We start from the raw sequence: 27,686 nt of genomic DNA, 5'->3' as shown, positions 1-27,686 counted from the left end.
ACCCAATGGTAATTAAGTAAATTAACTTTAATAAAAAAAATTTAAAAGGGACATAAAAGCCCCTATGCTTAGGCCAACCTTTTTTTACTGGGATATCTAAGTCAATTTTTTTTTAAGAAAAATAAAAATTTAATTGAGTCATGGTAAAAAAATTATTATGCCTTCAAATCCTAGCTCAATGTTTTTTTAGCTAGGGGAAATTTCATCAAAATACTATTTCAATAAGTAGTATTCATTGCCCATGCTATGTTATGGATTGAATAAAAAAAATAACATGAAAAAATATCTAGACATTACTGTTTTTATTCTTGTAGAAAAAATATTTAAAACCAATAGTCATTTTTGTTTTTATTAAGGGTGCAAAGGTCTTTTCCTTTTAAATACCCTCATTGTCCTTGAAAGAAAAAATAATTGATAGTTAGCTTCTAGGGACTTTTTTGAAATTTCACATTTTAATGCACAATAAATTTACAAAATTGCCCTTAGTTTCAAAATTAATTAAGTTTTTTTGGAGAATTTTTGTATGTTTGTACCGGGTTTTTGTTATAATAAAATGGATAGAGAGGTAAATTGGTCTTTACAATAATTTAAAAATATTTAAAATTCAAAGCACATTAGATTTACTAAATTACCCTTGGTTTGAGAATTAATTTACTTTTTTATGGGGATATTTTTGTATTTTCAGCTATATTTTTTTGTTATAATTGAATGGGTAAAGGGGTAAATTGATCTTTACAATAATTTAAAAATATTAAAAATTCAAACTCGTCATATGGTTTCTTCTTTAATTTTCAGCTCAATCTTATAAATTATAATTCAAAATATTTTCAGCTATTCTCTTGGTGGTTTCTTCTTTAATTTTTTTGTGGAATTAATTTTTCTTTTTAATTTATCCCTTTATAAAAAATTAACTATCCTCCAATTTTTTTTTCTTCAAATTTGATCATTATTTTTTTAACTGTTATGTTTTCTTTTGAATTATTTTTTGTGATTGATTTTTTTTTATTTTATGGTTTCAACTATTAAAATTTGATTTATTAAAATTTATGCTCAGGGTGTTTCTAGATTTGATTATTCTAATTAAATAGCCCGGGTCACGGGTTTATATTGATTTTTTTCTTATATTTTTTTTAGATCCCATTATTCGACAATGATTTAAGAAATGTTTTGGTAATGTTGGGGTAATGAATTTATTTTGTGAAGTCTTGACAATTATAATTATAAGATTGAGTGATTGATAAAACTTTTAACTACATGACGCAACTTTAGTGAAAAAACCAAGTATTTCTACCAATTCTTTTTCATTGAGCAGATAAATTTCTTTAACAAAGATAGCACAGCATCTAGAGATTTGTTAAACTCACCTTGATCACGTAAAAGGTATAATTACTTGGAAGTATCTCTTATTGTCTAACAAGAAAAACACTCCATCAAAAGCATAAGAACTCATCCAAGATAAGAGGTGCTCGTTGGAAAAGAATCAGGCCACCTTTGATTTAATATTTTGTTGTTATCATTTTTTATATTATTTTCATTAATTAACTATAATCACATGAAAATAATAACATTTTCTTTATATAATTGCTTTAAAGATCATGATAAATCTTAATGATCGTGCTTTTATATATATATATATAAACAAAATTAACGAACAAAGAACATAAAGTTTTGATGGGGATAGAAACATGCTTGTCTGGTTAAATGGTTAAAGAAACATAGATAGGAACATAAATTTTTATAAAATAAATAGACAAATATATTAAGTCAACCAAAATCCATTTGAAAACTTTTCCTTTTTTTCTTTCTATTGCTGTGAAAAGAACATCAAAATAATAAATTTCCTTCCTTCTTTCATATCTAACAACTGAATCGGCTGGCCGAAAAGTCGAATACAACTAAATAAACATCAGATTGCTGATTATCTTGTTTAAGTTTCAAATGGATTCAACTTCCAGGATAATTTACAATTTCCAACTGGCCCTGCAAACTCTGTGGTGTCAAGCCCACAAAGCTCAAACTTCTATTTGACGTGCTTTGTCATTGCCATTACACATGCTTCCTTCCCACAACTCAGGCAGTTCCTTCCTAATCCAAGAGACAAAGATAACAGGTCCGAGTGTAGAAGGCACCTACATTCACCATCAAGCAAGGAAAACTCAGATAAATACAAATGTTTTTAAACCACAAGAAATATATAGAAATCTGGCACGTAAAAAATACATATCGAAACGGGGCAAGCAAAAAAGGAAACTAATGGAATGTTGCAAGTATAGAAGATTAGGAAGTTCTTTGCACGGTATTTAATCCCTTGTGACATGAAAAAAAAGCAACACAATCCGGCATGCAAAAGGCATGTATATTCCAACTATAGTATTCAACAAATAAATACATTGCCAATAGAAGTACCAGATAGAGAAGAGCGGGTTGCGGTGAGTGAGTCAGAACACCAGCAGCTAAAGCAGTTACTAATCCTATGGCATATCCAGGAAGTGCATACCATATGTATCTCTGTCCCTTGGAAGAATGTAAATCTAAGAGATTCATGGGATCTCTGCTCTTTCGGTAGTCAAAACAAAGGACTAATGCTAGAAGCATGGCAGGTATAGCCTGCAAGAACAACATTATCGAAATAAAATGTGACATCTTTCAATATTTTCCCTGGAACAGCACAAGGTGCCAAAATCATCCATGTACAAAAACATCCAGTGAAATTTTGGTGCGCAAGCATGCATGCAAATAAATTTAACAAATATCTTTACCAAAATTAAGTTGCAAAGAAAGCATATCGTCTTGTATCATAGGATAACTTCATGTTCCAAGCATGCGGGCAGTAAAATCATTATTCATAACAGCTTGGCTTTTACTAGCAGAAAGAATAGCTTGGAGCAAGAGCAACATTAAAATCAGTTCTTGGCAGGCCTCTGAATCAGAAAGGTAGAAGAAACACAGTATAGCCAGGGGCGAAATGATTATGAAGATTTTTAACCAATAGGTCCTAAGGATCTTGTATCTTCATCATTCTATATCTACATGCATGGTAATAAGATATGGAACCATGGGCTCCCATGGATACAATCTGACCTCAGACTGCAAAAAGTCTACCTATCATGACTGGACTAAAGACTGTATGTGAATCCAATAAAGGGATTAGAAGCTATAGATCAACGATCGAGAAATCCAAGAGCATGATGCAAAAGGAAATTTACAGAGAACTGGTATTTAGAATGATCGCACAAAGAACTGCTCACTCACCATCTTTTATAAAAGCTTATGTAGCAGAGATCACCTCAATAGAGGTTTCGAGTTAATACTATACAGATGCACCTGATATTTAGCATGAATGCTCAATGAACAGCTTATTCAGCATCTTTAAAAAACAATAGCCTAACAAAGAAGGGGGAGGGGGACAGGTTTTTGGGGCTAACACTACACAGATGCCCCTGGTGTTGCCCCAAAAAATTACGTAAGTCTGTTTGAGAAAACTTTAAGCAGAAACTTTGATGTCAAACCATCACTATTTTGGATGGAGGACATCATGTCTTATAGACTCGATAAACACTACGCAGGACCACTAACAAAAAAAAAAAAAAAAACATGCTAACATACCATGTCGCCAAGACCAAGCATCATGAAATCTGTAGCATTTCCTCCCGAAGCTGTACTACCCAACAAATTTCTGGGAAAGACTATTTTCACTGGCAACTCAAGCTTCTTTGTAATCAATTGCAAACCTGGAAGACTCAAACTATTGGCCACCGTATGAACAGGATTTGATGCTTGTTGCGTTGCCACTGATACCATGACATTGGCACCAAAAAATCTCTCCGAGAAGAATACCCAGAAAATGTCATATACGAACAAGCATGCAAGGAGAATTGCACATATTTTGATGTTCGGAAGCCTTACATGACTCACAAATGCAATGCAAATTGAAATACCCAACAGATTGTTCAGTACCCAATGCCCAGAAACAAGCCAAGCAGAAACGGTTAGGAAGCATGACACCAACAACAACCCTTGGATTCGTGTAAATGACCTTGAACAGCAACGAGACACATGCGGGTCTGCCAAACCACAACGTGACTTCATATAGGCAGCAAAAGGAGAGAGGGAGAAGAAGAGGGATGAAACAGAGGCAATGGCTGTAAATGCAGTAAGGAGCTGTGAGACAGACGAAAACAGGTAAAACATCAACAGCAAACTGCAAGAACTCATTATCGGGATCATTAGTGCTTGTGACCTATCCAATGTAATGGATGCTTCTGACCAGTCACGGTTCCTCTCCATTTCTTTGCCATAATTTAAAGCTCGAAAAGCAGACCCAAATGTTACAGCCACTGCTGTCACTATAAGGGTAACAGGTGCAGGTTCCAGCAAATACAAAAGTTTCCACAAGGTCTCCATGACAGAGAACCAAACTATTTCAAACCAGTCTTTCTTACTAATAAAAAACCAAGACAGTCTGGCCACCAATTTTGCAGTCAAAGTTGCATCCTTTGTCCCATGAACACTTGAATAAAGATATTCCCGGAACCTGCAAAACAGTGCGGTCCTGTAAAAAGAAACATAAGTGAACACAGAACACTTCAAGCTTCTGTTGCATATATCAACAAATTCAATATTTTCCATTCCCGGATAGAAGTAAAGAACACAGCTTAAATACAACACGCGTAACGACCTAAGTAATGAATAATTCCCACTTTCTTTGTTTTCCCTGGCTTAGAATGTCAACCAACATGAAACAATTCCCATCCAAATTAAAATCAAGCAAGCACATTTCATTTCTCAAAACAACCAAGACAACAACAGCCTCAGCTTTACTGAACCAGTGACAATTATGCTGCCAATTTAAGTTCAAATTTTCATTTTTTTTTTCTTATAAAAACCCTTCTGAAACCATACAAAAAGACTCAAAATTTCTTTATTATCTCAAAAAATGAACAAATTCAAAACACAAAACTTTCCCGGTAACCAACCTACAGGCTATTGACTCAAATCCACAAACTAACATGTAGAGCTTACAAGCAAAGAACAAAAACAAAGAAAATGAAATGAAAAAGGTAAGAAAAACTAACAACTAAAGATCTGAAACCAAAAGAAAAGAGATTTCAAAATGGGAAATCAGGGTCTGAGAGAAAGGACTGACCTGGGACTTTTTGAAGAGGCCGAAAACACACACACACGCGCTCTCTCAGTCTATCATCAGCCCATTTTCTGTCTGGCTCTGGGAGCTGCCTGAAAACGGACAACAAAAGAGAAACAAAATTACGATGATTTGCAAACTAGCCCCCGTTTTTGTATACAGGGAAGCGTGTGTTGCTACTGGCTAACCAGTTTTCTCATTGCTAGCTACGTGCCTACGTGCCTGTGCTGTGGTCTGCCTAGGCTGGTTCACCCGTTTCTGTTTGTTATGTTAAGGACCAAACTCCAAGGTTTATAGTTGAAGACAACTTAGAGCGTGTTTGACAGTGTGGTAGCGGTTGCTTTTCAAATAGCTTTTCGTGCCGAAATACATGTAAATGATGTTTTTTCATTTTTTAAAAATCATTTTTGATATCAGCACATCAAAACGATCCAAAAAGTACAACCGTAACTCAATTTTAAAAAAAAAAAAAAAAAAATTTAAATTTTGTCAAAACGCCGGTTTGGCAGCAATGCCAAACGGGCTCTTAAACTCTTTAGACCTCCATTTTATGCTCCAGTGGCCCATAAGACCACCATTGATAAGCCTGACCCAAGCACTAGCCCACTGCCGATAAGCCTACCCTGCAAGTCGTTCTACATTCCCAAAAACCTCACCATCCTTATAAAACCCAGCCAGCTCATGGCCTAAGCGATGTACTGCACGGGTTAATCCATGCTGATGTTTTTTAAAAATAATTAAAATGATATTAATTTGATTTTTTTTCTAAACTCAAACTGGATTTCACTCAAATTTTAATTTGATCTATCAGATTTAATTATATCAACTCCCCGTCCAGCCCAACATGAAACTTGTGTGGTGAGTCAATGTGTCGCTGAGTTTAACTGCCAAAGCCCAACATGTTGCAATCATGAGGGGGCTGAATTAAAGAAACTAGGTGAAGCTTGTTTAAGATAAGATTCAGATCTAACAACCGTGAATGAGTTGGCTGCTTAAGATTAATAGTGGGGGAGGGGGAACACGACCAAAACAAAGTGACCAGAGTTGCATCTGTTTAAGCTTTGTTTTAGATGTACCTACCAACTCTTAATGGTAATAAATAAATGATAAATAAACATCAAAACAGGTGTTAAATAAATACGGTTAAGGATTCATATCTTCGGCTTTTTTGCTTTTATATTTTAAAAATATTTTTATTTTTTTCTTTAAATTAATATTTTTTTAGTATTTTTAAATTATTTTGATACATTAATTTCAAAAATAATTATTAAAAAATAAATAATAATTTTTTTTAATATATTTCAAAATAAAATATACTTTAAAAAATAACCACAACAAAACAGCACTCCAGACATATCTAATTTCACTTATTAAATCCTCTCTGTGATCAGCATCTATGCACGCACAAGGTTAGTTCATAGGCTCCAATATCATTGAGATGCCAAAGGTTTATTCTTTAGATTATGATCACACAACTGTTTTTTTCTTCTTTTTTTTTCAATTTTTCTCTTAAAAAAAAAACCAACATCTACATTATTAATGCGTATGGTTAATTAACGTGTTTACTCCATATATATTAATAACGGTTCTTATAAAAGACCAGTTAATTGATTTGTTAAAGATCAGGGACCAAGTTATAGTTATAGTTTATGTTTTGGATCAAATAGTTGGATAGCAGGAATACAGGATTCGTTGATGCATCCATGACAAGGAGGGAAGGGGGGGAGAGAGACGCACATGGCTGCGGCTTCATGTGGACAAGTAGCCAAAAGGGGACCGCCACAAGTCGCAAGTTGGCTAGAATTCTCAACAGCGAATCCCTCTTCATCTTCCCTACATATACCTACACAGGCAAACTTTCTCGCTAGGAAACAATGACTTGTAAAACGTTATCTTCACCAACCCAATATATAATCCATCCACCACCAATTTCCACACCCAAGACTGGTGCTTGTCTTCCCTTTCAAGACTCTTATCATAACACGGTAACTAATCTATTTCTTGACGGGTCCCATTTACCAAGTTCGGTCCATTGCTTTCCCTTCCCCTCTCGCACTTCTCTCCGCCATCTGATCTTTCCAAGATAGAAAAGCCACCTTGGCACCTTCAAGTCACAGTGCTTCTTGGATATTGCCAGCATCTTTCAAAGCTAAATTCCCTTCCTCTCCTTAAATACAGCTGACACACCTTGCCAAAATTTAACCTTTCCCTTTTCAGTCTCTTCTTTATCTCTTTTTTGTTTCCTTGTATAGGATCCCAAGTCCCAGCTCTCGTCACATGGACTGGATTGTCCATGTCTGGTTAAGAGCATGAGCAATGCATGAGTTAGAGCTGACACCACTCCGGTTGTAGATTCCCTTAGTGTCCCTTCTCTTTCATGTCATAAACGTCTGATTTCAGTTCCTTTCAGCGTACAAAACGCATTGCTGTCATTCAAGATTCATCTTAATTCTATAAAGCTAACTCCCCATCTCCCATCCAAGATGGATTTAGCAGTAGCCATATTACTGGTATTGTTGAATTTGGCGTCATGGTGCACTTGCTCAGATAGCCGGCTTCTTGTTAAGATGACCCTGGTCCCCAGTGCTTCCAGAATTGGTGGATGTAAGTTCGTACTATATCTCTTACTGTCTTATTGATAATCATCAATTCTTTATTCATGAAGCATTAATTAATTACTATATATTATTTTATCATTAACCCTTGTTTTCTTCTTCCTTGTTGGTGAATGTTATTCGTAGTTTGCTTGGATGGAAGTTTGCCAGCGTATCACTTGCACAGAGGATTCGGTGCTGGTGCACGCAACTGGCTTCTGCAATTTGAGGTAATTAAAATCCTTATGTTAAAAGGGATAAATTAAGTATTCATTAGTTAGTTTAGTTGATAATAAAGTCATTAACACGGTCATGGCATGTTAAGCGATCCGGAATTAAATCAGTTTCAGTCTCTCTTCAAATTTTAGAACTGGATATTCAAAAGGTTTTATTCTTCTAAATAATAAATATACCATATCAATATAAAAACATGCTTTTTTAAATAATTGAAAAAATAATTTAGTCGTAGTTGATACATAAATATATTATAAAAACCAATGCATAAATTCATCTGAAAATAGTTGAACGAAAAAACTATGGTTAGAAGCTATCATGATAAAAGGTCATTGGTTTATTATAAGAGGGTCAGGACCACACAACAAAAGGTATCCAATGAGAACTTGCCATGTAGGCAGTATGGTGAATGTACAGTGACCTTGGGGAAGATGTGTTGACCTTCGTTAAGTTTTGTATGGTTGGAAGATTTAGGAAACCAATACGACAAAGTGGGTTTAGTTTGCCTAGGGTCTCGTGCATCATGTTGCCAGGGCAACTTGCAGCTCGCTTCACCATTTCAGAGACTGTGCAGATCTGTGGCCTGGATTCGTCTGGTCTTCTGCTAAAGAGGGTAGAAATTCATTACTGGTATAGCAGGTTAAAACTATTGATGGGCTTGCTGAAAACTGGAAGGCAGAACGTGTGAAAGTAACATACCAACTCTCAATTTGTGAAGTCATTTCATAGGAATACAGCAAATTTGATCGCTACAATAACCCAGTTGTCACATCTATTACTCCAGCCACGTTTATTGAGAAATTTTGCTCATGTCGTGACCTCAATGGCCCTACGAAAGGGAACATGCCGAAAGCAGTTAAAGAGCTGCAAAAGATGCACCAAAGAGTACGTCTCACGATATGGTCTCAAAAGAATTGCTCGTCCAAATGGGAAAATCATTGGTCTAGATTCCAAACTTTCAACCTAAGCAAAGCCTTTGATGTAATAACTAACAGTCCCTATTATTGCCCATCAGTTTTGGTTTTGGTTTTGGCTTACAGCTTAGGCATTAACTTGACCATGGTGGCAGTGGTGACCAGTTGGTATAGAAGTTGCAAATAATACGAGGAAAAAAAAACTATAAAAGCTTGAAAATCTTAAAAAGCTTCAAAAAGAAGATTCTCCGAAAAAGTTAATGTTTAGGTTTTTTTGACATGAGATAACACACCCACACCAAGGAAGGGGATTGGCTTTTAGGGAAAAGAAAATAGTTGGTGGGATCCAGAACTGTGAAATTAGGAAGCTGAAAGTTAACAGGAAGTAAAAGATGATTATGATGTTTGATAGGGAGGTGGATGGTGCAATGATATCCAATCATGCTTGGAGAGAGCCCAAACGCGGCGGGGATCTACCCTTTACATGAACAGGTTGGAGGATTTCAATGGAATCCTAAGCAACAATGCCTCTCTTAATCCAGGTAATTAATCACCTTGTTATCCAAAATCTAATTGCCCATTATTTAGTTCACAGAAATCTAGCATATACATACATGACATGTCCATGTTCTTCATGTATTGTTTCACGTGATATATATAATACAGTCGACAGACAGCTACTGCTTCTAGGCTTCCAGCTAGCTTCTCTCCTTTAGTCCTTTTCCAGCCTTTCCTGCTTTTCTTGTCTCTGAAAAAAAAAAAAAAAAAACCAAAGCCCTATTTTATTGTCTTCAGGGGTCAATAATACTCCCGAGAATGTGTTAGTGAGTTTCAGACCAAAAAAAATAGTACAGAAAGAGATAAACACAGATGAGAAATCTTAATAACATGTTCACATGGTTGACTTTTGGTCCTGTCTCATGTTCTAGATACAAAACATTAATTACCACCTAAATCTTGAATGGATTTATGTACTTTTTTAATAGCTTGTTTACATATACAAAGAAAAAGCTCTCAGTGCAATTGCAAAAAATGGTGGTGATTTCTCAGTGTGTTTGAAGCAGAATACTAACATTCATTCACAGGCTACAAATTTAATGGCACAAAATGGCATGATTTTAACATCCCCGTGTGTAGAATTGGTCTTGTTGTTGTTGTTGTTGTTTATTCAAGTTAATTAACCATTAAATTCTGTTTTCCTTATCAGATTTTTACAATTGGAACCGTGTGAAGCTTAGATATTGTGATGGAGGCTCGTTTTCTGGAGATGCCAAGTTCGACAATGGGGTAGTCCGCTCGCCTAAAATTTTCATTCCTTTTGTTGTCATGTTGGTTTTGGAGTTCAAAGCTTAATCATAATCTTGCTAAAATCTAGTGAACTTAAATATATACATTCATCTCTGTTTAGTAAAGTAAGAAAATTTTGTTTGTTGCACAAATTTTCTTGCACCAAACATCAGATTAAAGCTTAGTTAACTTGATCCGTTTGGTGTGCATGTGATTGAAACAGACATCAGTCCTTTACTTTAGAGGGAAAAAGATTTGGGAAGCAATCATTCTTGATCTTCTCCCCAAAGGCTTGATGCATGCACGCAAGGTAAAAATCTCTCGATGGAATTATTGAACGTGCCTCTTCGTTTTGAATAGACTATTGTCTTCTGCTTAAAATCATCCCAGAAGTGGAAATGTGATCTTTGTGGTCATAAATTTGATTGTAGTTTTGAACAATCATTCCATCTCTTCTCTAGGCTTTGCTTTCAGGTTGCTCTGCTGGGGGTTTGTCATCCTTTCTCCATTGCGAAAACTTTGCCAGGATATTACCGAGGAATACCAGTGTGAAATGCTTGAGTGATGCTGGTTTTTTCATGGACGAGTCAGTTTTCTCTTTCTTATATGAATGTGCTGTATAATTTGTTTTCTGTCTTTTTATTTATGTTTTCATATTTTTGTGCTTGTTCTTACAGAAGAGACGTCACTTTGAACCACACTATGAGGAACTTCTTTGAAAACCTTGTTTCTCTACAGGTACAGCTTACTGAAATCTGTGTTCCATTGCGTGTGCTAAACCATGAATCTTGTGTTGATATTTTTAACTTTCCGCGGCAGGGGATTGAAGAGAATCTCAACAAGAATTGCACTAGTTTCCTCAACAACCCAAAACTGGTACCTTTTACTGAAGCCTCCTGTCCAACCTTTTAGTCTGGTTTTTGCTAACTCGGGTGGTCATGGAATTTATCTTGTATTGGTGCAGTGCATGTTTCCGCAGTATTTCTTGAAATACATCACAACACCACTCTTCATCCTGAACACAGCCTATGATGTTTACCAAGTAATTTCTGTCTCGGCCTTCATTTGTCTGAAATCGCGTAGCATCGCTTTGTATTTTTATGTTCATTAGACAATAAAGAGTGATTAAAACTGCCAAATCTAACAGTTCCATCATGCATTGGTTCCACCTTCCGCTGACACGAGCGGACACTGGAACCGTTGCAAGCTGAGCATAGCATCATGTGACACACGGCAGCTTGACATATTGCAAGGTTGGTCTCTGCAGGGGCACTAGCCATCCTGTATATGAGCTCAAAGTTTTGCAATTTGAATAAACTGAACATCTCGTGTCCAGATTTCAGGCAAGACATGCTGGTGGCGTTGCTATCATCTCGCATATATTCTAGAAGAGGGGGAATGTTTATAAATTCATGCTTTGCTCATTGCCAAAGTGAGTCCCAGGACACATGGTTTGCGCGAGACTCCCCGCAAATACACAGTAAGGTACATTGCTAACATTATGCCATGTTTTATCAGCTCAAGATCATGGCCGAATCACTCATAAAATCATTGAAAATCCTGAAGCCAACATTGTTCTATGTAAAGGTTACTGCAATAGTTAAGACATACCATCTCTTATCTTTCCCTTTCTTCTTAGTTTAAACTAGCAAAACTTAAATTGTTTGGCATTGTGAGTAAAATCTCGACGTCCTTTTTCAGACTATTGCAGAAGCCGTTGGCGACTGGTATTTTAGTAGAAATACAAGCTTGTTAATTGACTGTGCATATCCTTGCGGCACCTGCTGCCATAACATTGTAGCATAGTTCACTGCATAGGTATGTCAGTTTCCTCGCGACCTCAGATATATTTATTATCATTGGCAGATCACCTAGTGTTCTTGTTGATGAAGTGCAAATGTTGCAGGTTTCCTTACCGGGAAAGACATAGATGGGAAAACAGAGATTTTTACTAGCTTCGTTGCTAGAATCCTGGAGATACCATGAAAGAAAAAGAAGAGTATAAAGAAGGGATGCTGAAGGAAGTGCAGGAAACGATTGATGGAGTTCAGAACATTTTTTTTTTTACTCTAGAGGAAATCATAGGCTGGTGAGAAATATAGTAAAATCAATATCAACACAGAGAAGGTTCACAGATTTTTTCAAGTTAGGCAGTGAAAAAATTGAAGACTTTAAATAGGATGATGATGATAATAAGGAGGAGAGTGATAGAGAGAGGTCTCAAAAACTTGTTGAGATAGAATTTATGGTAAGGATGTTTAGTATTTACAGGGGTGATTGATTCAAAATGTTCTCTACCGTGGCTGCCTATAATCACACTTCTTTTTTATAATAATATTTGCCGCTGGGGACGAAAATACCAGGAATCCAATTCTATGCTTGAAGTGATGTGGTGTGAAGGCGGAGGTATAATATATAATCAAGGGTTAAGCTTTTGCTCAATGAAAAGAGGAGAGGATTAATCACGCATTCGTTTAGCTGGGAATAATTCTGTAGCGTACCAGGTAGCGAGCACAATGCTATAGCTTCAATAACTCTCCATGTCCTTGATTGGATATCACTTCCCTACGCAGGGAATCCAACGTCCAAAGTAAAATGAAAGTCATGATCGGAATAAAGTCCTCCACTGGACCACGGTCGTGACTAGGGAAACTTACAAGTCATTACAATTACATTATAGGACAGACATAGTATTTTCCACCACTTCCAAACATTCTGCCACCACATCCTTATCCTAACCCAAACAAAAATCCACCACCATAGCAACTTTACCAGGCGGCACTCGATCACCACGCCACCACATCCCCTCATTCCATCACCATCGTTGCAGCCGTCCCGCCAAAATTCCCAAAACACACTTACAAAACCCACTAACAAAAAAGATAAAAAAAAAAAATACCCCTATATTCATTACTAACCATGCAAATTAGCCATTGTATAATAAACCCAATAATTGGACCACCGAAACCCTGTTAGAGAATAATATAAATCATATCCTAGAACCTTACCTAACAGTTTAAGCTTTTGGGTTGAGATGGTTCTTTGACATGGTATCAGAGCCTTGATGACCTAGTGGTCACGAGTTCAAATCTCACCATCCCTATTTATTTGATAAAAATTAAGCATAAAGTAATGTGGGCTATGCAAGTTTCAAGCCTAAAGGGTTTTCACTTGAGAAGGTGTATTAGAGAATAATATAAATCATATCCTAGTACCTTACCTAACAGCTTAAACTTTTGGGTTGATGGTTCTTTGACAAGCCCATTCTATTTTCAGTCTCCATCTTCTTTTATACTTGCAAACAAACGCAACATAAAGCTCTTTCAAAACATAAGGAGACAGCACTTTAACACTAGCAAAAGTTAAAGCAGTAGAAGTGGTGTATTGTTCAAAGTGATGCCTGGGGATTCAATTACTGAAACATCTGGTGGTTATGGTGGTGGAGATGAGAACCGGCCTCTCAGGAATTTCAAGCTGAATGAATCAACTTTTTTGGCTTCCTTGATGCCTAAGAAAGAGATTGGTGCTGATCACTTCGTTGAAGCTCACCCTCAATATGATGGCCGTGGTGTCATCATTGCTATCTTTGGTATAGTTTATATAAAAAGAACCCATCTTTTCTTTTTGCCTATGATATTAAAAAAACCATTGCTTTTGTGTCGTTGTTATAAGGAATTGATTGATAAAAAAGGAACCCCTTTTCTCTCCTTCTCTCTGTGATTGTGGGATATAAAGATCATGACTTTGTAGTTATTAAGGATTGATTGGATTTATGGTTTAGATTCTGGAGTTGATCCGGCTGCCTCTGGATTACAAGTGACATCAGATGGGAAGCCTAAAGTGCTTGATGTTATTGATTGGTAAGTTTAAATTTTTTAAATATTTGGCGGGATTTTGTCTTTTTTATTTTTTTTATTACTGGCAATCTTATTGTTAGTAGTAATTTTAAAGTTTGAAGTTTTGTGTGTGTTTTATGAAGTACTGGGAGCGGAGATATTGATACTTCAAAAGTGGTGAAGGCTGATGCAGATGGTTGCATTCAAGGAGCTTCAGGTCTGGTTTGGCTAGAATCACGAACGATTGCTTATTTTCTTTGTGTGTGTTAACCTTTTGACGTCAGTATCACTGAGTGTTCTACGATTTGCAGTAGTTTTTTTAAATCTGTACTTTGGTTTTTAATCAGTTCTTCACTTTTCCTTTCCCTTTCCCTTAAAACAAGGTGCTTCTTTGGTTGTCAATTCTTCATGGAAGAATCCTTCTGGTGAATGGCATGTGGGTTACAAATTTTTGTATGAGCTACTCACTGACACACTGACTTCTCGTTTGAAGGTAAAGCAATATGATTTGGAACATAAGAAAAAAAGATCTTAAGCATTTGTTAATTTCAATGATAAGAAAAAAAACTCTCCTTTTTTCCATTTGCTGACAGAAAGAGAGGAAAAAGAAGTGGGACGAGAAAGACCAAGAAGAAATCGCCAAGGCTGTAAAGCATCTGGACAAATTCAACGAGGTTGTATGAACATATTGCTTCTGCATTTATCTGTTACATGTGTATCAGTCATTAAAAAGTGTAAATGCTATTTCATTCAAATTTCAGACATGTGTATTGGGCAGTCAAGTTTCTGGTTTCCACATACAAACTTCTCCTCAAATAAAAAAAACCTAGAAGATCGCATTTGTTGCATTCAATGAATTAAGCTGAAACTAAAATCAGCACACGGGATGTATTCATAACATTTTGCCAACTTTGGTGAACCAGTGATTGCCGAGGCATTGATGTTCTTGATGCTCCCATATTCTGCACATTTCTCTGTATTCCTGCATAATTCTTTAAGATATGCTTGTTTCCAGAAACACTCCAATCCAGAGGAAGCAGACTTGAAAAGGGTTCGTGAAGATCTTCAAGCCAGAATTGATTTGCTACGGAAACAGGCTGATGTGAGTGCCAGGTTCTTTTAATCCATTCCTCTTCCCAAACTATTGTTGTTTTCCTGAAAATGCAAATCTCTTTTCTATATTTTAGAGCTATGATGACAAGGGGCCTGTCATAGACGCTGTTGTATGGCATGATGGAGATTTGTGGAGGGCTGCTCTTGACACACAGAGTGTTGAGGACGACTCAGATTGTGGACAGCTAGCTAACTTCGTACCGCTTACAAATTATAGGTATGCCATAGTTAAAATTTCTTTATATTTATATCCCAGAAGATGCCTTTCATCTTTTCAGACTCACTATATCTTTTGAAGATTAATTTCTGCTGATTATAGTTCATTCATTTACAATTAATTTTTTCATAAATTTGTTCATCAGGTGTAGTGTAGAAGGAAAGGCATCCTTGTTGAACTAAAAGCTAATAGGAGTTTAGGTATACACAGCAGGGTTGGTCTGTATAAGTTTATCCACTGTATGTTTTGATAAGCTTAGAGAATGCGAGCCTTACTCCTTCCACATTTGCAAATGATGCACATTGTAATGGACAATCAATACCCCTACATGCAGCCCTTCTCTCTGTTTGGATGAAAAACTTGGCACGTGTCCTGTTTTTGGCTGCATTCTCAAGCTTTTGAGGAATTTTAATCAAACACTTATGCTCTGATCTTGAAATCCTTGTTAGTTTTGTATTTTAGCTATTGTTAACGTTGGAAAGACTAGTGAACTAAATGAGTTAGTAGATCTTTTACACGATCTGGATACCTAACTAATTCCATGGAAAATGCTCTTTCAGGATTGAAAGGAAGCATGGAGTGTTCAGCAAGTTAGATGCCTGTACATTTGTTCTTAATGTTTATAGTGATGGAAACATCTTAAGTATTGTAACGGATTGCTCGCCTCATGGAACTCATGTTGCTGGTATTGCTACAGCCTTCCACCCGAAGGTACTGCTATTTAATTTACTTTAGTTTTTCGTTTTTCTTTCTTTCTTTTAGAAATGACTTGATTTCTGTCATTTTTAACTATGTCAGGAGCCGTTACTGAATGGAATTGCACCCGGGGCCCAGTTGATATCTTGCAAAATTGGCGACACACGTTTAGGTTCAATGGAGACAGGCACTGGCTTGATCCGGGCCCTAATAGCTGCTGTGGAGGTATGTATAATTTATTTCTTTTTCTCAAATCAGTTGTAGTTACCGAAATACTAGCTAAATCTCTCCTTGCAAGAGGACATTGTGAGTTCAAATTCCCTTTCCCCGGAACAAACAAAATGCGGGGCAGGGGGAGTAATGCTGTGATAAATAGTATTTTGAATTCTTTTTGTCCATTCTTGAGGATTGCTGCACTGTCATTGTATTGTCCAATCTGTCATTCAAAGGTTTGTTTACTTTAACATATTGTATTATTGGTGATGTGTGTATTGTACAAGGCAATTTGTGTTTTTTTTAAGTAGTTTCTTAACTAATGACACTTTTGTTTTTGCAGCATAAATGTGATCTCATCAACATGAGTTATGGGGAACCAACGTTACTGCCAGATTATGGCCGCTTCGTTGACCTTGTTAATGAAGTATCCAATCCAAACCTTGCAATTTCAGCTTTGATAAGTGTTTATCTTCTTTTCTGTATTTATTCTTTCACAATCTTATATGCTATGGGTTACCATTGCTTTTAATTAGGTGGTGAACAAGCACCGTCTTATATTTGTAAGTAGTGCTGGCAATAGTGGTCCAGCATTAAGTACTGTTGGTGCTCCTGGTGGCACAACTTCAAGCATTATAGGTGTTGGTGCATATGTCTCTCCTTCCATGGCTGCAGGTGCTCATTCTGTGGTTGAGCCTCCTTCTGAAGGACTTGAATACACATGGTATACTAATTTCCTTTTGCCTGACTCTATATTTAGGTTTCTGCAAACTCAACATTAGGCCATTGTTATTGTTTGAACATGAATACTTTGTAATTTGTTGAAATGGGATGCAGGTCAAGCCGAGGACCAACTTCTGATGGAGATCTTGGGGTCAGTATTAGTGCTCCTGGAGGGGCTGTTGCTCCTGTCCCTACCTGGACTCTTCAAAAACGCATGCTTATGAATGGAACATCAATGGCATCTCCATCTGCTTGTGGTGGAGTTGCATTACTTATTAGTGCGATGAAGGTTCTCGTTTACCATTCTATTCCTTTTTATCCTCCTTTTGCCCTTGTTGCACGGTTGGCTCTACTCTGTCAGTGTTAAATTAAAGCTTCTTGTGGGAACATCATTTGCGCAGGCTGAGGGTATTCCTGTAAGTCCATACAGTGTAAGGAAGGCCCTTGAGAATACATCTGGTCCTGTAGGTGAATTGCCAGCAGATAAACTATCCACTGGACAGGGACTTATGCAAGTTGACAGGTTAGATTTTCTTCCTAGGCATCTGTTCCTTTACAATTGTCATCTGTAGCCTGTCTTAACTTTTTTTTGCATGACAGAGCCCATGAATATATAAGGCAGTCCCGGAATATTCCATGTATTTGCTATGAAATAATGGTCAATCAATCTGGGAAATCAAGTAAGTATAGGTGATGTCTTCCAGCTCCACACATAACATGCAAACACTATACTTTTTCAGTCTGATCATTATGCTACTTTGAAATTTTGAAAAAAAGTGATATTTGCTTACTATTGTATAGTTATTTTAATGTAACTGCTATGCCCCTCATGATAATTCGTTAACTATTGGGGGATTTTGCCTGATATTCGGAGATAATCCTGCCTCGCCTACAACTGATTTCATGAATTTTTAGAGGCTTTTTAATTTTTTCAAGGAAGCTTGAGCTATTGCTCACTAGCGATCAAGTTTCTTCTGCCCGTGTCAGGATTGAAGAATTCTAGTAGATTCTGGATTATCAGTGCAAAGAAATCATAACTCTATTTATGATGCATTTTTGCTGCAGCTCCTACTTCACGAGGCATCTACCTGAGGGAGGCTAGTGCTTGCCAACAACCTACAGAGGTGCAGGCATTATTAAACTTGATGCTGATTATTATTGTGAAAAATATGCATGCATACATGTGATAATTCTGTTTGAGCTCATTGAATTCCTGGAATTCTCTTTGTATGCGTTTGTTAACGTTCTGGTTTTTATCAGTTTAAAACAATCATATAGTTATCATTAGCATAAATCATGTTAATGCTTCATGGGACATGCCATGGCTGAGAAAGAGCATGACGTTGCACCTAGTGTTGATCGCTATGATTATTGCAACCCAAGTTCTGCTCTTGTTTCCTCTGCCTGAAAACCATATTTTGTTGGGAAATGTTGATTGGAAATCAGTTTATTCAATTGAAACAAGGAGGTGGTTCCTTTTTTTATTTACTATCTAGCTTGATTTGTGTATTATATGCAGTCATTTGCCAGCACTAGTTTATTTTGTAGATTTTTGTTGGTAGGTGCCTATATTCCTTAATGTTTTCTCATCTTACTATTTTTTTTTATCACAACGGAGTTGCAAGCATTTTCATTTTTATCATGCCGTGTCATCAGGCGTTGTTAATAGCTGTAGCAATTGGTGTCCTTACTGCTGGTTTATAGCTTATAAATGCTATATAAATATACACATGATGAGTTGTATGAAACATTATAATATTTGATTATTTAAGTCGTACAAGAATTCCCTCCATTTTTATCTATCTTATGCATCACATTGATAGGAAAGGGTATGTCTTCTAGCAACAAGTTTTTTTTGTTCAATTGTATCTGTCATTTTTATAACAAAAGCAATATTTTTGACAGTGGACGGTGCAAGTCCAACCAAAGTTTCATGAAGGTGCAAGTAACTTGGAAGAATTGGTTCCTTTCGAGGAATGCATTGAGTTACACTCTACTGAAAAAGTTGTTGTGAGGACTCCTGAGTATCTCCTTCTCACTAACAATGGGCGTAGCTTCAAGTTAGTTAGCATCACTTAGCTCCGTCTTCTCCTCTTGATGAATTCTTGAGCCTATTTTGACTTTCTGATCATTTCACTCCTTTATCTTCGTTTTTCAACTCTTTTGGCTGATTGTTGAAGCTGAAATGATATGAAAATACCATAAACTGGTTCTACTCTTTAACTTGTATGCCAGATTATCATGAGAATCCTCAGAACTGCATGCAAATAGATATTTGTTTATGCACATCATGCTAAGATAGCCATCAGTTTTTTCCCAAACTTCTGACGTGGAACTATTTTGAGGTTTTCTCTCACTATCTGTTATTAGTCTAATTTATAAGTTTCAACATTATGGTTTTGAATTATCTGTTGTTTATGTTCTCACTAGCAGGATCTTATTTAGATGTTGAGAGGTATTTCATTTAGTAATGTGTGTTTCTTTTCTTTTCTTTTCAGCATAGTGGTTAATCCCACCAAGCTAAGTGAAGGTCTACATTATTATGAAGTATACGGGGTTGATTGCAAAGCACCATGGCGTGGTCCCATTTTCAGGATCCCAGTCACCATAACAAAGCCTATGACAGTGAAGAAGCACCCTCCATTCATTTCATTTTCTAGCATGTCATTTGTACCAGGTCACTTTTGTCTTATCCTATATATGATGATATGAAATTATAATTTTGGGCTTTGAGGGATTTTAGGTTACGCTACCTTGATGTCTAAGCAAGCTTTTATAGCAAAACTTAACTAATTTCTCTTCTTATCATGGACAAATTGCTCGAACAGGGCACATAGAAAGGAGATATATTGAAGTGCCATTTGGTGCTACTTGGGTTGAGGCAACTATGCAAACATCAGGTTTTGATACTACTCGACGATTTTTTATCGACACTGTTCAGGTACAACATGCATTGAGAATGTTATATTACGTTCCGCAAACATCATTTTAATGTGGTTGTGATGTGCAGATTTGTCCCTTACAAAGACCTATGAAGTGGGAGAGTGTTGTAACATTTTCTTCTCCTACTGTAAAAAGTTTTGCATTTCCTGTTGTGGGTGGTCAGACAATGGAATTAGCTGTTGCTCAGTTTTGGTCAAGTGGGATAGGAAGTCATGAAACAACCATTGTAGACTTTGAGGTAATAAGCCATTTCTAAGCTTTCTGCACTTTTTTAACTGATTGTCTATTGGGAGATTTTTTTTTTTTTGGGGTTATAGCTCTGAATAGTGTTTGGACTTTAGACCGCCATTTAGTGTAAGCATTTGATTAATTGGGGTAATTTAGAAATTTATAGATTGGGATATTCCATCTTGTGATATAAAAGATAAAGCTAATATGTTTTGCTAGTCCATTGTTTTGGTTAACCATCAGAAAAGTAAATTGTAAGTTCATATTTTGTTATCATGCACCTTCTAAGTTGCTTATTTGTATATTATAATGCCTAGATTTTGTTTCATGGGATTGCCATCAATAAAGAGGAAATCATTCTTGATGGAAGTGAAGCACCTATAAGAATTGATGCTGAAGCTCTATTGTCATCTGAGAATCTCGTCCCTGTTGCTATTCTTAATAAGGTGAAATATAGCTTCTGTTTCCTAGATGACGTGGGTTGTAATTGTTTCTTTTGTTTCCCTTTAAATAAATGTAATACTTTTCTTTTGGTGTGGTTGTTTGCTTTCTAATGCTGCATTTCTTCATTTTCATCTTACAGATAAGAGTTCCATATCGACCCGTCGATGCTAAACTTGGTACTCTTACAGAGAATCGCGACAAACTACCCTCTGGAAAACAGACACTGGCACTGACATTAACGTCGGTTACGGTTCTACTTCCGCATATTCATGGAATTTCAACTCTTATTAACATCCAATCTTTTTTCTTTGTTGTTCTGCAGTTACAAGTTTAAATTGGAAGATGGAGCTGAAGTGAAGCCTCAAGTTCCATTGCTTAACAATCGCATATATGACACAAAATTTGAATCACAATTTTATATGGTTTCTGACACTAACAAGGTACTTAAACAATTTATATTGTCTTAGCATATAAAATTTTATAGCATTGACCATTGCCCGAGGACTGGAATAGTTAACGAGCAGTATAAAACTTGGATTTCTTGGAAGTCAATTTAGCATTTCAGTTCTTATCTGTACACTGAAAAATGTTGCTCTAATCACATGCTATTGTGTACTGCTTCATATCATTCGATGTACCAGCAAGTTAAATGCTTTCTCTATATAGTAACAGATGATGCTTACCATTCCCTTTTGCTTTGAATGGGCAGAGCTGGTTCCTGTTTTCTTATTTTATTTGTTCCCTTTACAGCGTGTATATGCCATGGGTGATGTCTATCCTTGTGCTACAAAACTTCCCAAGGGTGAATACAATTTACGCCTATATCTAAGGTATGGCCCAATTTCCGAGGCAGCCCAAAATGTATTCAAATTCACATATAACAACCAATTTTCTTAATGATTTTATGTGTACTTGTTTGTAACAGATTCTATAAAGTCAGGAAAGTAGGAAAACCTCTTTTTTTTTTTCTTAAGACTAGAACATTTAATAATTTTATACTTTATTTTGTAGCAAATGCTTAAAATCCAGATTAATCTCTGTTATGATACTGATTATGTGCAGGCATGACAATATGCAATATTTGGAAAAGATGAAGCAGTTGCTATTGTTTATTGAGAGGAATTTGGATGACAAGGTAGTGTATCTTTTATTTTAGCATATTGAATTCTTGAGCTTTTAGATGAAGTAAACAGGTGCCAAACTATTGAAGTTGGTTCTCTGATATTTGAATATGCTTTGGCATTATCCAATTTGTGCATTTTTGTTTTTGTTTTTGTGTGAAACATTTTGTGCCCGAGTCAAGTTTTTATTAGCTCAAAGTTTTACCATCAATAAATTTGACTTTGGCTTTCCTTTTGCTCGATAGGATATTGGTTTCTCTCGATTGAGCATTCTTTTTATTTAGGAACTTGATGTATTGCAAATGATGGTGCTAATCAAATAATTGACTCTTTTCTTTTTAATCCAGGATGTCATTCGATTGAACTTTTTCTCTGAACCTGATGGTCCTGTGATGGGAGATGGTGCTTTTAAGTCCTCAGTTTTAGTTCCAGGGCATGTCCTGTCCTGAATGATTATTTCTATGGTTTACTAACCCTGTGTTATTATCTATTTCAGTGTGCATTTATAACTTCAAAGTTATTTTGTAGGAAGAAAGAAGCAATTTACTTGGGCCCACCAGTGAAAGACAAGCTCCCGAAGGTATTATCCTGATTCCCAACTCCTGTGGTAAAAGAACAATATAAACTGAAATTGCCCAATGATACCCTTGAAATTCTGCAGAATGCTCCACAAGGATCTGTACTGCTTGGAGAAATCTCATATGGAAAGCTATCACTTGCTGGCCAGGAAGGGGAGGAAAGTTCACAAAAGAACCCTGTATCTTACCAAATCTCTTATGTAGTGCCACCAAATAAGGTTGCATACATGTCCTTGTTTTTTGGCCCTTATAAGTCATTTTATGAGGATCTAAAGAAGATGCCTCCATTGTTCTAATAGTAAGCTAAATCCAAGGCCGTGTTTATCTTTTATCTATTTTTGCTTTGACAGGTTGGTGAGGACAAGGGAAAAAGTTCTTCAACTAGCCTGAAAACTGTGTCTGAGCGTTTAGAAGAAGAGGTACTTGTGCCATTTTGTAGCAAGATGTTTGAAGTACATTTTCAAGTAATTTGATAACTGTGAGGCAGTCGATTCTTGCATTAGCTATAAAAGACTATAGTCTTATCACCTTACCTGGGTGCTGTGAAGTGGCATTTATTGAATTTCTTTGCATTATCAAACAGGCACGGGCCTCTGGGAACATTTGCTTGAATCCTTAGATTTTTCTGTTACCTTTTAATTCTTGATGATCTGTCCATCCTGTACTGTTGAATACTGAGGTTTTGATTATCATATTTGAGTTTAGAGGCTTCAACTACTTGTATACCTCAGGTTCGAGATGCAAAGATAAGAGTTCTTTCAAGCCTAAAACAAGACACTGATGAAGAACGCTCGGAATGGAAAAAGCTATCCACTTCTCTTAAGGTTGGATATTGCTAAATTTAAAGACTAATATACTACTGTCCTTTTTAAGCTATTTCTTGACATTGTGAAGAAAGAGCATTTCATGATTTCAAAGAGTTCATATTTTTTTTGTTCTTTTCAAACTCAAATGTTCAGGTCAAATCATCTTGTGAATGAATATTTCAAAATCGAGTAAATTTCTGAGAATAAGTGGTTAATTTTTTTCCCATATGATGGAATTTCATTGTCATGTTGGATTTAAATGCATTTAACTTGGCTAATTTTTGTAAAGCTGGTAGAGGTTTCCTATATTGAAGAATCTTGCTTTTTTTTTTTTTTTTCCCTATTTGTTATGCATTGACTCGAGGACAATTCCACCATGAGAAATTCTTGCGGGCTTTGAAACCTCAACATGTGCGTAGATCATATGCATTTCAGGCCTTTTAAACTCAGCCTCCTAAGCAGTAGGCAGCCAATTGCATTTAAAGGTTATAGAATTTTTCCAATACATTGTCACCTAATAATCATCATGTCTTTGGCAGTCTGATTACCCAAACTACACTCCACTACTTGCTAAGATTTTGGAAGGCTTGCTTTCACAGAGTAAGGTGGAAGATAAAATTCATCATCATGAAGATGTAAGCTCTATAAAAGGAGTAGTAATAGTACATGTTGTAGTGCAAGTTTTTTCACATCCTCTGTTGAGAGACGTGCTATGGAAATGGGATTTCTGTTGTGCATGCATTCTGCAGGTTATGGATGCAGCAGATGAGGTAATTGATAGTATTGACAAAGATGAGTTGGCAAAGTTCTTTTCGCTCAAGAGTGATCCAGAAGATGAGGAGACAGAGGTGTGTATCCGTGTTGCTAATTTTCCACCTTCTTTGTGGTTCCCTTTTGGACAAAATTTCTGAGAGTTTTCAAAGTTCATAAATGACCTATTGGTATATTAGTTTTAACAAAATTAACACAATTATATAACATGGTTGCTATAGTTTTGTGGTTTTAGTTTCTTGTGCGTGCTAAAGATGATGTGAGCTCTGCTCCCTCCTACTGTTTTATCTTTCTCCTCTTTTTTTTTTTTTCAATTGTAGCATGCATTTGCATTCATTTACTTGAATAGCAGTTATGAAGCTGCACTTGTTATGCTTTTATTGTAGAAAAAGAAAAGGGCAATGGAGACGACCAGGGATGAATTGGCCGAGGCACTGTACCAAAAAGGGTTGGCATTAGTGGAGATTGAATCACTAAAGGTACTGAAGATCATCTCTGTTTGGTTGTAGGTTTATGCCCCTTGAAGTGGTTTTCTGTAATTCTATCAAATTTGTAACATGGAGTAACTGATTTTACCTATAGTACCAGTGTCCAATTGACAGGACAAGGGTGCTGGTATCAAAATCCGGATTGGATAGGCAAAATTTTTTATGTTTTCTGAAACATGTGTGCTTCCGCTTGGTTATTTCAAATAAAAAATGTTTTCAAGGAGGGTTGGAGAACCTCGCTGGTTAGAGACAGAGAGAGTCGAGGACCCCTGCAACCTGTGGTCCGTTATTTTTTGTCCTGGAAACTTTCTGTTGGTTTTCTTTTTCTGATTTTTGGTAAGGGATTCTACGTACACGGTATCTCTACAGGTGTTGATTTGCCAAATTCCTAAGCATGGATACACACGCAGATAATGACGGGCGTATATCTATTATTGACACCAACATGAATTTAGTTTCCTTGTTTCAGTGGTGTTTGTGCTTCATGTATTTTACAACTATTATCATGGCAGGGTAAGAAAGCTGAAACAGAAGGCACAAAAGATTTGTTCGAGGACAATTTCAAAGGGCTGCAAAAATGGGTTGATGCAAAGTCCTCTAAATATGGCACCCTCGTAGTGCTACGTGAAAGACGACGTGGGAGGCTAGGAGCAGCACTCAAGGTAAACTTTTCTTCCCTGTGTCATGTTTTCTCGTTAACTTCGTCTCCCGTCGTAGGTTATTCTGATCACAAGATAGCATTTGCAATTTGTCAAGAAAGAATGTTGAGAAGACATATTAGGGTTTGGTTTTTATGTCGGTCATTTTACTTGGACCCGATCAATGATCATCCGTTGCCTCCAGGCATTGAATGAAATGATGCAAGATAATGGAGATCCACCCAAGAAGAAGCTGTATGAACTGAAGCTCTCATTGCTTGATGAGATTGGATGGAAACATTTATCAACATACGAGAAAGAGTGGATGCTCGTGCGGTTCCCACCAAGCTTGCCTCTTTTTTAACTTCATTTATGTTTACAAGATTGGATTGGATGATAAATTAATAGGATGCTGTTAGCAACCAAATTTATCCCGCTCAAACTTTGGCAGGAGGTTGTTGTATAATATTTTTCAATAAAATATATCAAATGGGTAGATAGCCTTATCTTTTGCTTGATTCTCTGTTTCCAGCATAGTTATTAAACCGGGTAGAAGATTAAACGAGCCGGGTCTCGAGTACTGTGGATTTACTCAAAAAGTATCTAATAGCTTGTAATATCGATTTGCTTGAGTTGTTAAAAAAGCATGGCCAAATTTATTTTTATTTTTCTAGAATAAAATTTATATGAACTATATGTATGTTTTCTTTGGTTATTAACTCACTTTAAAATGAATTTGAACTTGAATTTTTTTTTTTAATCTTTTTAATTAAATATTATTAAACTTTCAAATCAAATTTTTTAGTGTGTTTTAAAATAAATAATGTGAAAAAGGTTTTTCGAGAATTAATTGAATAACAAGATGTAGTTTTTTTTAGAGGAGGATTGAAGTTAACAAAATGTAAGAACATATTCCAATGACTTTCTTAACAGAAGTAGATTGAAATTCTTTATTGATAAATAATAAAATATTAGAGGGTGTGACTGATAAAGAATAATTTCTTAAGAAGAAATTACCTGAAGGTAAAATGAAATTAACCATTATATCATGGATAAAAAAGCACATGGCGAGCCATTAAAACTCAATTTCTTTTGCATTCTTTTTTTCCCCCGGTCCTTCAATCAAAGCTGGAAAACCAGATAGATGAGAATGAAAACTTTGTTGAAGATGATAACCAAGTTGGTGATCATAATGAAGACGACTAAGTGCCACTGCCAGTAGTAGAAGAAGCTCATCGTGCAAATCAATGTACCAAGAGCAAAAGTATAGTGAGAGCGAAACAAATTAATGAAAGAGCACTTCAAGATTCATAAGGTTAAGAGTCAGGGCCACGATTGTGAGCAGAAGTTTAAGCATTACACTCTCTCATGGCTTTGTACGTAGAAGAGGAAGGAATTAAATTAGGTGATTGAAGTTTCTTCAAATTTTATTTACTACTTCTTTTCTTAAAAATTTTGACTTCTTTTTCAGTTCTTTCCATGAATATTTCCTGATTAATTTCTTTTTAATTCCTTTTGTCTTAAATTTTCCCGTTCTTTTTATTTAAAAATCTCGACACATCAACGAAAAAAGGGAAGTTAAGGAAGAGGGTGTTTTGTTTAAGCAAAACTTCCCGTCTCTGGGTACATATCTAATGAGATTGAAGATGACAGTGAAGCGTGTGATGTTGATGCTTTCAAGAAAGAAGATGATAGTGGGAATAGAGGGTTCTCTGTTACAAAGGCCGGACTTGATCAATCCACATCTACGTACTGGGAGTGGTTAATTGCAGTGAAAGAGAATGGAAGAAAGCTGATTCGAAGCAAGAACTAGAAGGGTCTGTCTGAAAGATTCGGACAAGAATGAATGAGGTAGTGCACAAGAATTGGAGCTCAGACAATATCGTGAATGTAAAGAGGTTATAAAGCCAGAAGTCAAGAACGAGGCTTAGAAGGTGAAGCTGGTCTGAGAAGGAGCCCCATGAAATGGCTGGAAGGATTTTTCAAACAAGAAGAAGATTGGGGGACATGACAATGGTTGAAACTTGAAATAGGTTACACTGGAAACTGATGTGTGTTCTCTGTATCTTAATGTCAGAGACTGGAGGTATGAAGACAACTGAGGTCCAACGAAAGTTTAATGAAGGTGCTACTAATTTGAAATTGGGGGAATGTATTGAGCTACGTACACTCTACTGAAAGGCCTGTTGTGAGGGCTCCTGAGTATCCCCTTCTCACAGACAATGGGCGCAGCTCCAAGTAAGTTAAGATCACTCTGCTCCATCTTCTCCTTTTAAGAATTCTAGAATGTTATCAGATTTTTGATGTTATTTACATTCTGTTTTGCCTGATTTTGACTTTCTAACCATTTGATTCCTTCTTTATCCTTCAACACTTTTGGATGCTTGTTGAGTCTCTATACACTCTGAAACTACCATGAATTGGTTCTGCTCTTTAATTTGTATGCTGGATTATATCATGAGACAGACGTCATGAGAATTCTTACAACTGCAGGCAAACAGATACTTGTTCTTGCACAACTTGCAAAGAGATAAATATATGTTGTTTTGCCAAGCTTCTTATGTTATTAGTCTAACTTGGGAGTTTCAGCATTGTGGCTTCGAAGCATCTGTTGCTTTCGTTCTCACTAGCTAGCAGGATCTTATTTCAGAAGTTGAGAGGTACTTCATTTTACCAATGTGTGTTTATTTATCTTTCTT

At 36.3% G+C, this 27,686-nt stretch overlaps 3 protein-coding genes across 8 annotated transcripts; 2 read left to right on the top strand and 1 right to left on the bottom strand.

Moving 5' to 3' along the window:
* Nucleotides 1-1,826: 1,826 nt before the first annotated feature.
* Nucleotides 1,827-5,430, bottom strand: LOC118056268 (signal peptide peptidase-like 1). 3 transcript variants are annotated; one of them, XM_035068427.2, is made up of 5 exons: nt 5,332-5,430; nt 5,147-5,235; nt 3,607-4,552; nt 2,407-2,607; nt 1,827-2,129 (listed from the first exon to the last, which is right to left on the bottom strand). In XM_035068427.2, the coding sequence occupies exons 3-5, from the start codon at nt 4,402-4,404 to the stop codon at nt 2,013-2,015; spliced, it is 1,116 nt and encodes a 371-aa protein (XP_034924318.1). In that variant the 5' UTR covers nt 4,405-4,552; nt 5,147-5,235; nt 5,332-5,430; the 3' UTR covers nt 1,827-2,012. The 3 variants fall into 3 exon arrangements, with proteins under 3 accessions (XP_034924318.1, XP_034924320.1, XP_073260836.1); XM_035068429.2 differs by having other exon boundaries at nt 3,607-4,534; XM_073404735.1 differs by having other exon boundaries at nt 5,147-5,231; nt 5,354-5,383.
* Nucleotides 5,431-7,010: 1,580 nt separating this feature from the next.
* LOC118056267 (pectin acetylesterase 9) lies at nt 7,011-12,556 on the top strand. Of its 3 annotated transcripts, none has more exons than XR_012168042.1 (13): nt 7,011-7,747; nt 7,885-7,967; nt 9,298-9,427; nt 10,093-10,172; nt 10,396-10,482; nt 10,634-10,758; nt 10,850-10,910; nt 10,992-11,048; nt 11,137-11,214; nt 11,320-11,425; nt 11,509-11,771; nt 11,874-11,990; nt 12,079-12,556. XR_012168042.1 is itself a non-coding variant. In XM_035068426.2 (13 exons), exons 1-12 carry the CDS (start codon nt 7,627-7,629, stop codon nt 11,976-11,978), a joined length of 1,182 nt encoding a protein of 393 aa, XP_034924317.1. In that variant the 5' UTR covers nt 7,014-7,626; the 3' UTR covers nt 11,979-11,990; nt 12,079-12,556. The 3 variants fall into 3 exon arrangements, 2 of the variants coding, with proteins under 2 accessions (XP_073260942.1, XP_034924317.1); XM_035068426.2 differs by having other exon boundaries at nt 7,014-7,747; nt 11,509-11,657; XM_073404841.1 differs by lacking the exon at nt 10,396-10,482 and having other exon boundaries at nt 7,013-7,747; nt 11,509-11,657.
* An 868-nt stretch (nt 12,557-13,424) lies between these two features.
* On the top strand, nt 13,425-25,505 carry LOC118056266 (tripeptidyl-peptidase 2). Of its 2 annotated transcripts, XM_035068423.2 has the most exons (34): nt 13,426-13,761; nt 13,954-14,032; nt 14,152-14,225; nt 14,392-14,501; nt 14,602-14,682; nt 15,024-15,110; nt 15,196-15,338; nt 15,899-16,049; nt 16,137-16,259; nt 16,591-16,674; nt 16,784-16,971; nt 17,085-17,259; nt 17,372-17,493; nt 17,571-17,650; nt 18,036-18,094; nt 18,876-19,030; nt 19,469-19,647; nt 19,799-19,911; nt 19,981-20,151; nt 20,459-20,587; nt 20,725-20,825; nt 20,908-21,025; nt 21,336-21,415; nt 21,648-21,720; nt 22,054-22,139; nt 22,235-22,286; nt 22,368-22,502; nt 22,635-22,703; nt 23,016-23,108; nt 23,630-23,725; nt 23,840-23,938; nt 24,248-24,340; nt 24,862-25,011; nt 25,193-25,505. In XM_035068423.2, exons 1-34 carry the CDS (start codon nt 13,569-13,571, stop codon nt 25,349-25,351), a joined length of 3,900 nt encoding a protein of 1,299 aa, XP_034924314.1. In that variant the 5' UTR covers nt 13,426-13,568; the 3' UTR covers nt 25,352-25,505. The 2 variants fall into 2 exon arrangements, with proteins under 2 accessions (XP_073260941.1, XP_034924314.1); XM_073404840.1 differs by lacking the exon at nt 23,630-23,725 and having other exon boundaries at nt 13,425-13,761.
* The last annotated feature ends 2,181 nt before the right edge of the window (nt 25,506-27,686 follow it).

This window comes from Populus alba, chromosome 15 (genome assembly GCF_005239225.2).
Source record: "Populus alba chromosome 15, ASM523922v2, whole genome shotgun sequence".
Taxonomy (NCBI): domain Eukaryota; kingdom Viridiplantae; phylum Streptophyta; class Magnoliopsida; order Malpighiales; family Salicaceae; genus Populus; species Populus alba.
This window is presented reverse-complemented; position numbering and strand designations above follow the sequence as displayed.

What these genes read in the sequence shown, in the direction of transcription:
- LOC118056268 (XM_035068427.2), bottom strand. Translation starts at nt 4,404, where the DNA reads ATGGAGACCTTGTGGAAACTTTTGTATTTGCTGGAACCTGCACCTGTT. An exon ending in TGCTTGGTCTTGGCGACATG is followed by an intron (nt 2,608 to 3,606) that starts GTATGTTAGCAT and finishes TTGTTCTTGCAG; the next exon opens with GCTATACCTGCCATGCTTCT. An exon ending in AACCCGCTCTTCTCTATCTG is followed by an intron (nt 2,130 to 2,406) that starts GTACTTCTATTG and finishes TGGTGAATGTAG; the next exon opens with GTGCCTTCTACACTCGGACC.
- LOC118056267 (XM_035068426.2), top strand. Translation starts at nt 7,627, where the DNA reads ATGGATTTAGCAGTAGCCATATTACTGGTATTGTTGAATTTGGCGTCA. An exon ending in ATGCCAAGTTCGACAATGGG is followed by an intron (nt 10,173 to 10,395) that starts GTAGTCCGCTCG and finishes TGATTGAAACAG; the next exon opens with ACATCAGTCCTTTACTTTAG. An exon ending in GCTGGTTTTTTCATGGACGA is followed by an intron (nt 10,759 to 10,849) that starts GTCAGTTTTCTC and finishes TTGTTCTTACAG; the next exon opens with AAGAGACGTCACTTTGAACC.
- LOC118056266 (XM_035068423.2), top strand. Translation starts at nt 13,569, where the DNA reads ATGCCTGGGGATTCAATTACTGAAACATCTGGTGGTTATGGTGGTGGA. An exon ending in ATGTAGTGCCACCAAATAAG is followed by an intron (nt 22,503 to 22,634) that starts GTTGCATACATG and finishes TTGCTTTGACAG; the next exon opens with GTTGGTGAGGACAAGGGAAA. An exon ending in CTGAGCGTTTAGAAGAAGAG is followed by an intron (nt 22,704 to 23,015) that starts GTACTTGTGCCA and finishes TGTATACCTCAG; the next exon opens with GTTCGAGATGCAAAGATAAG.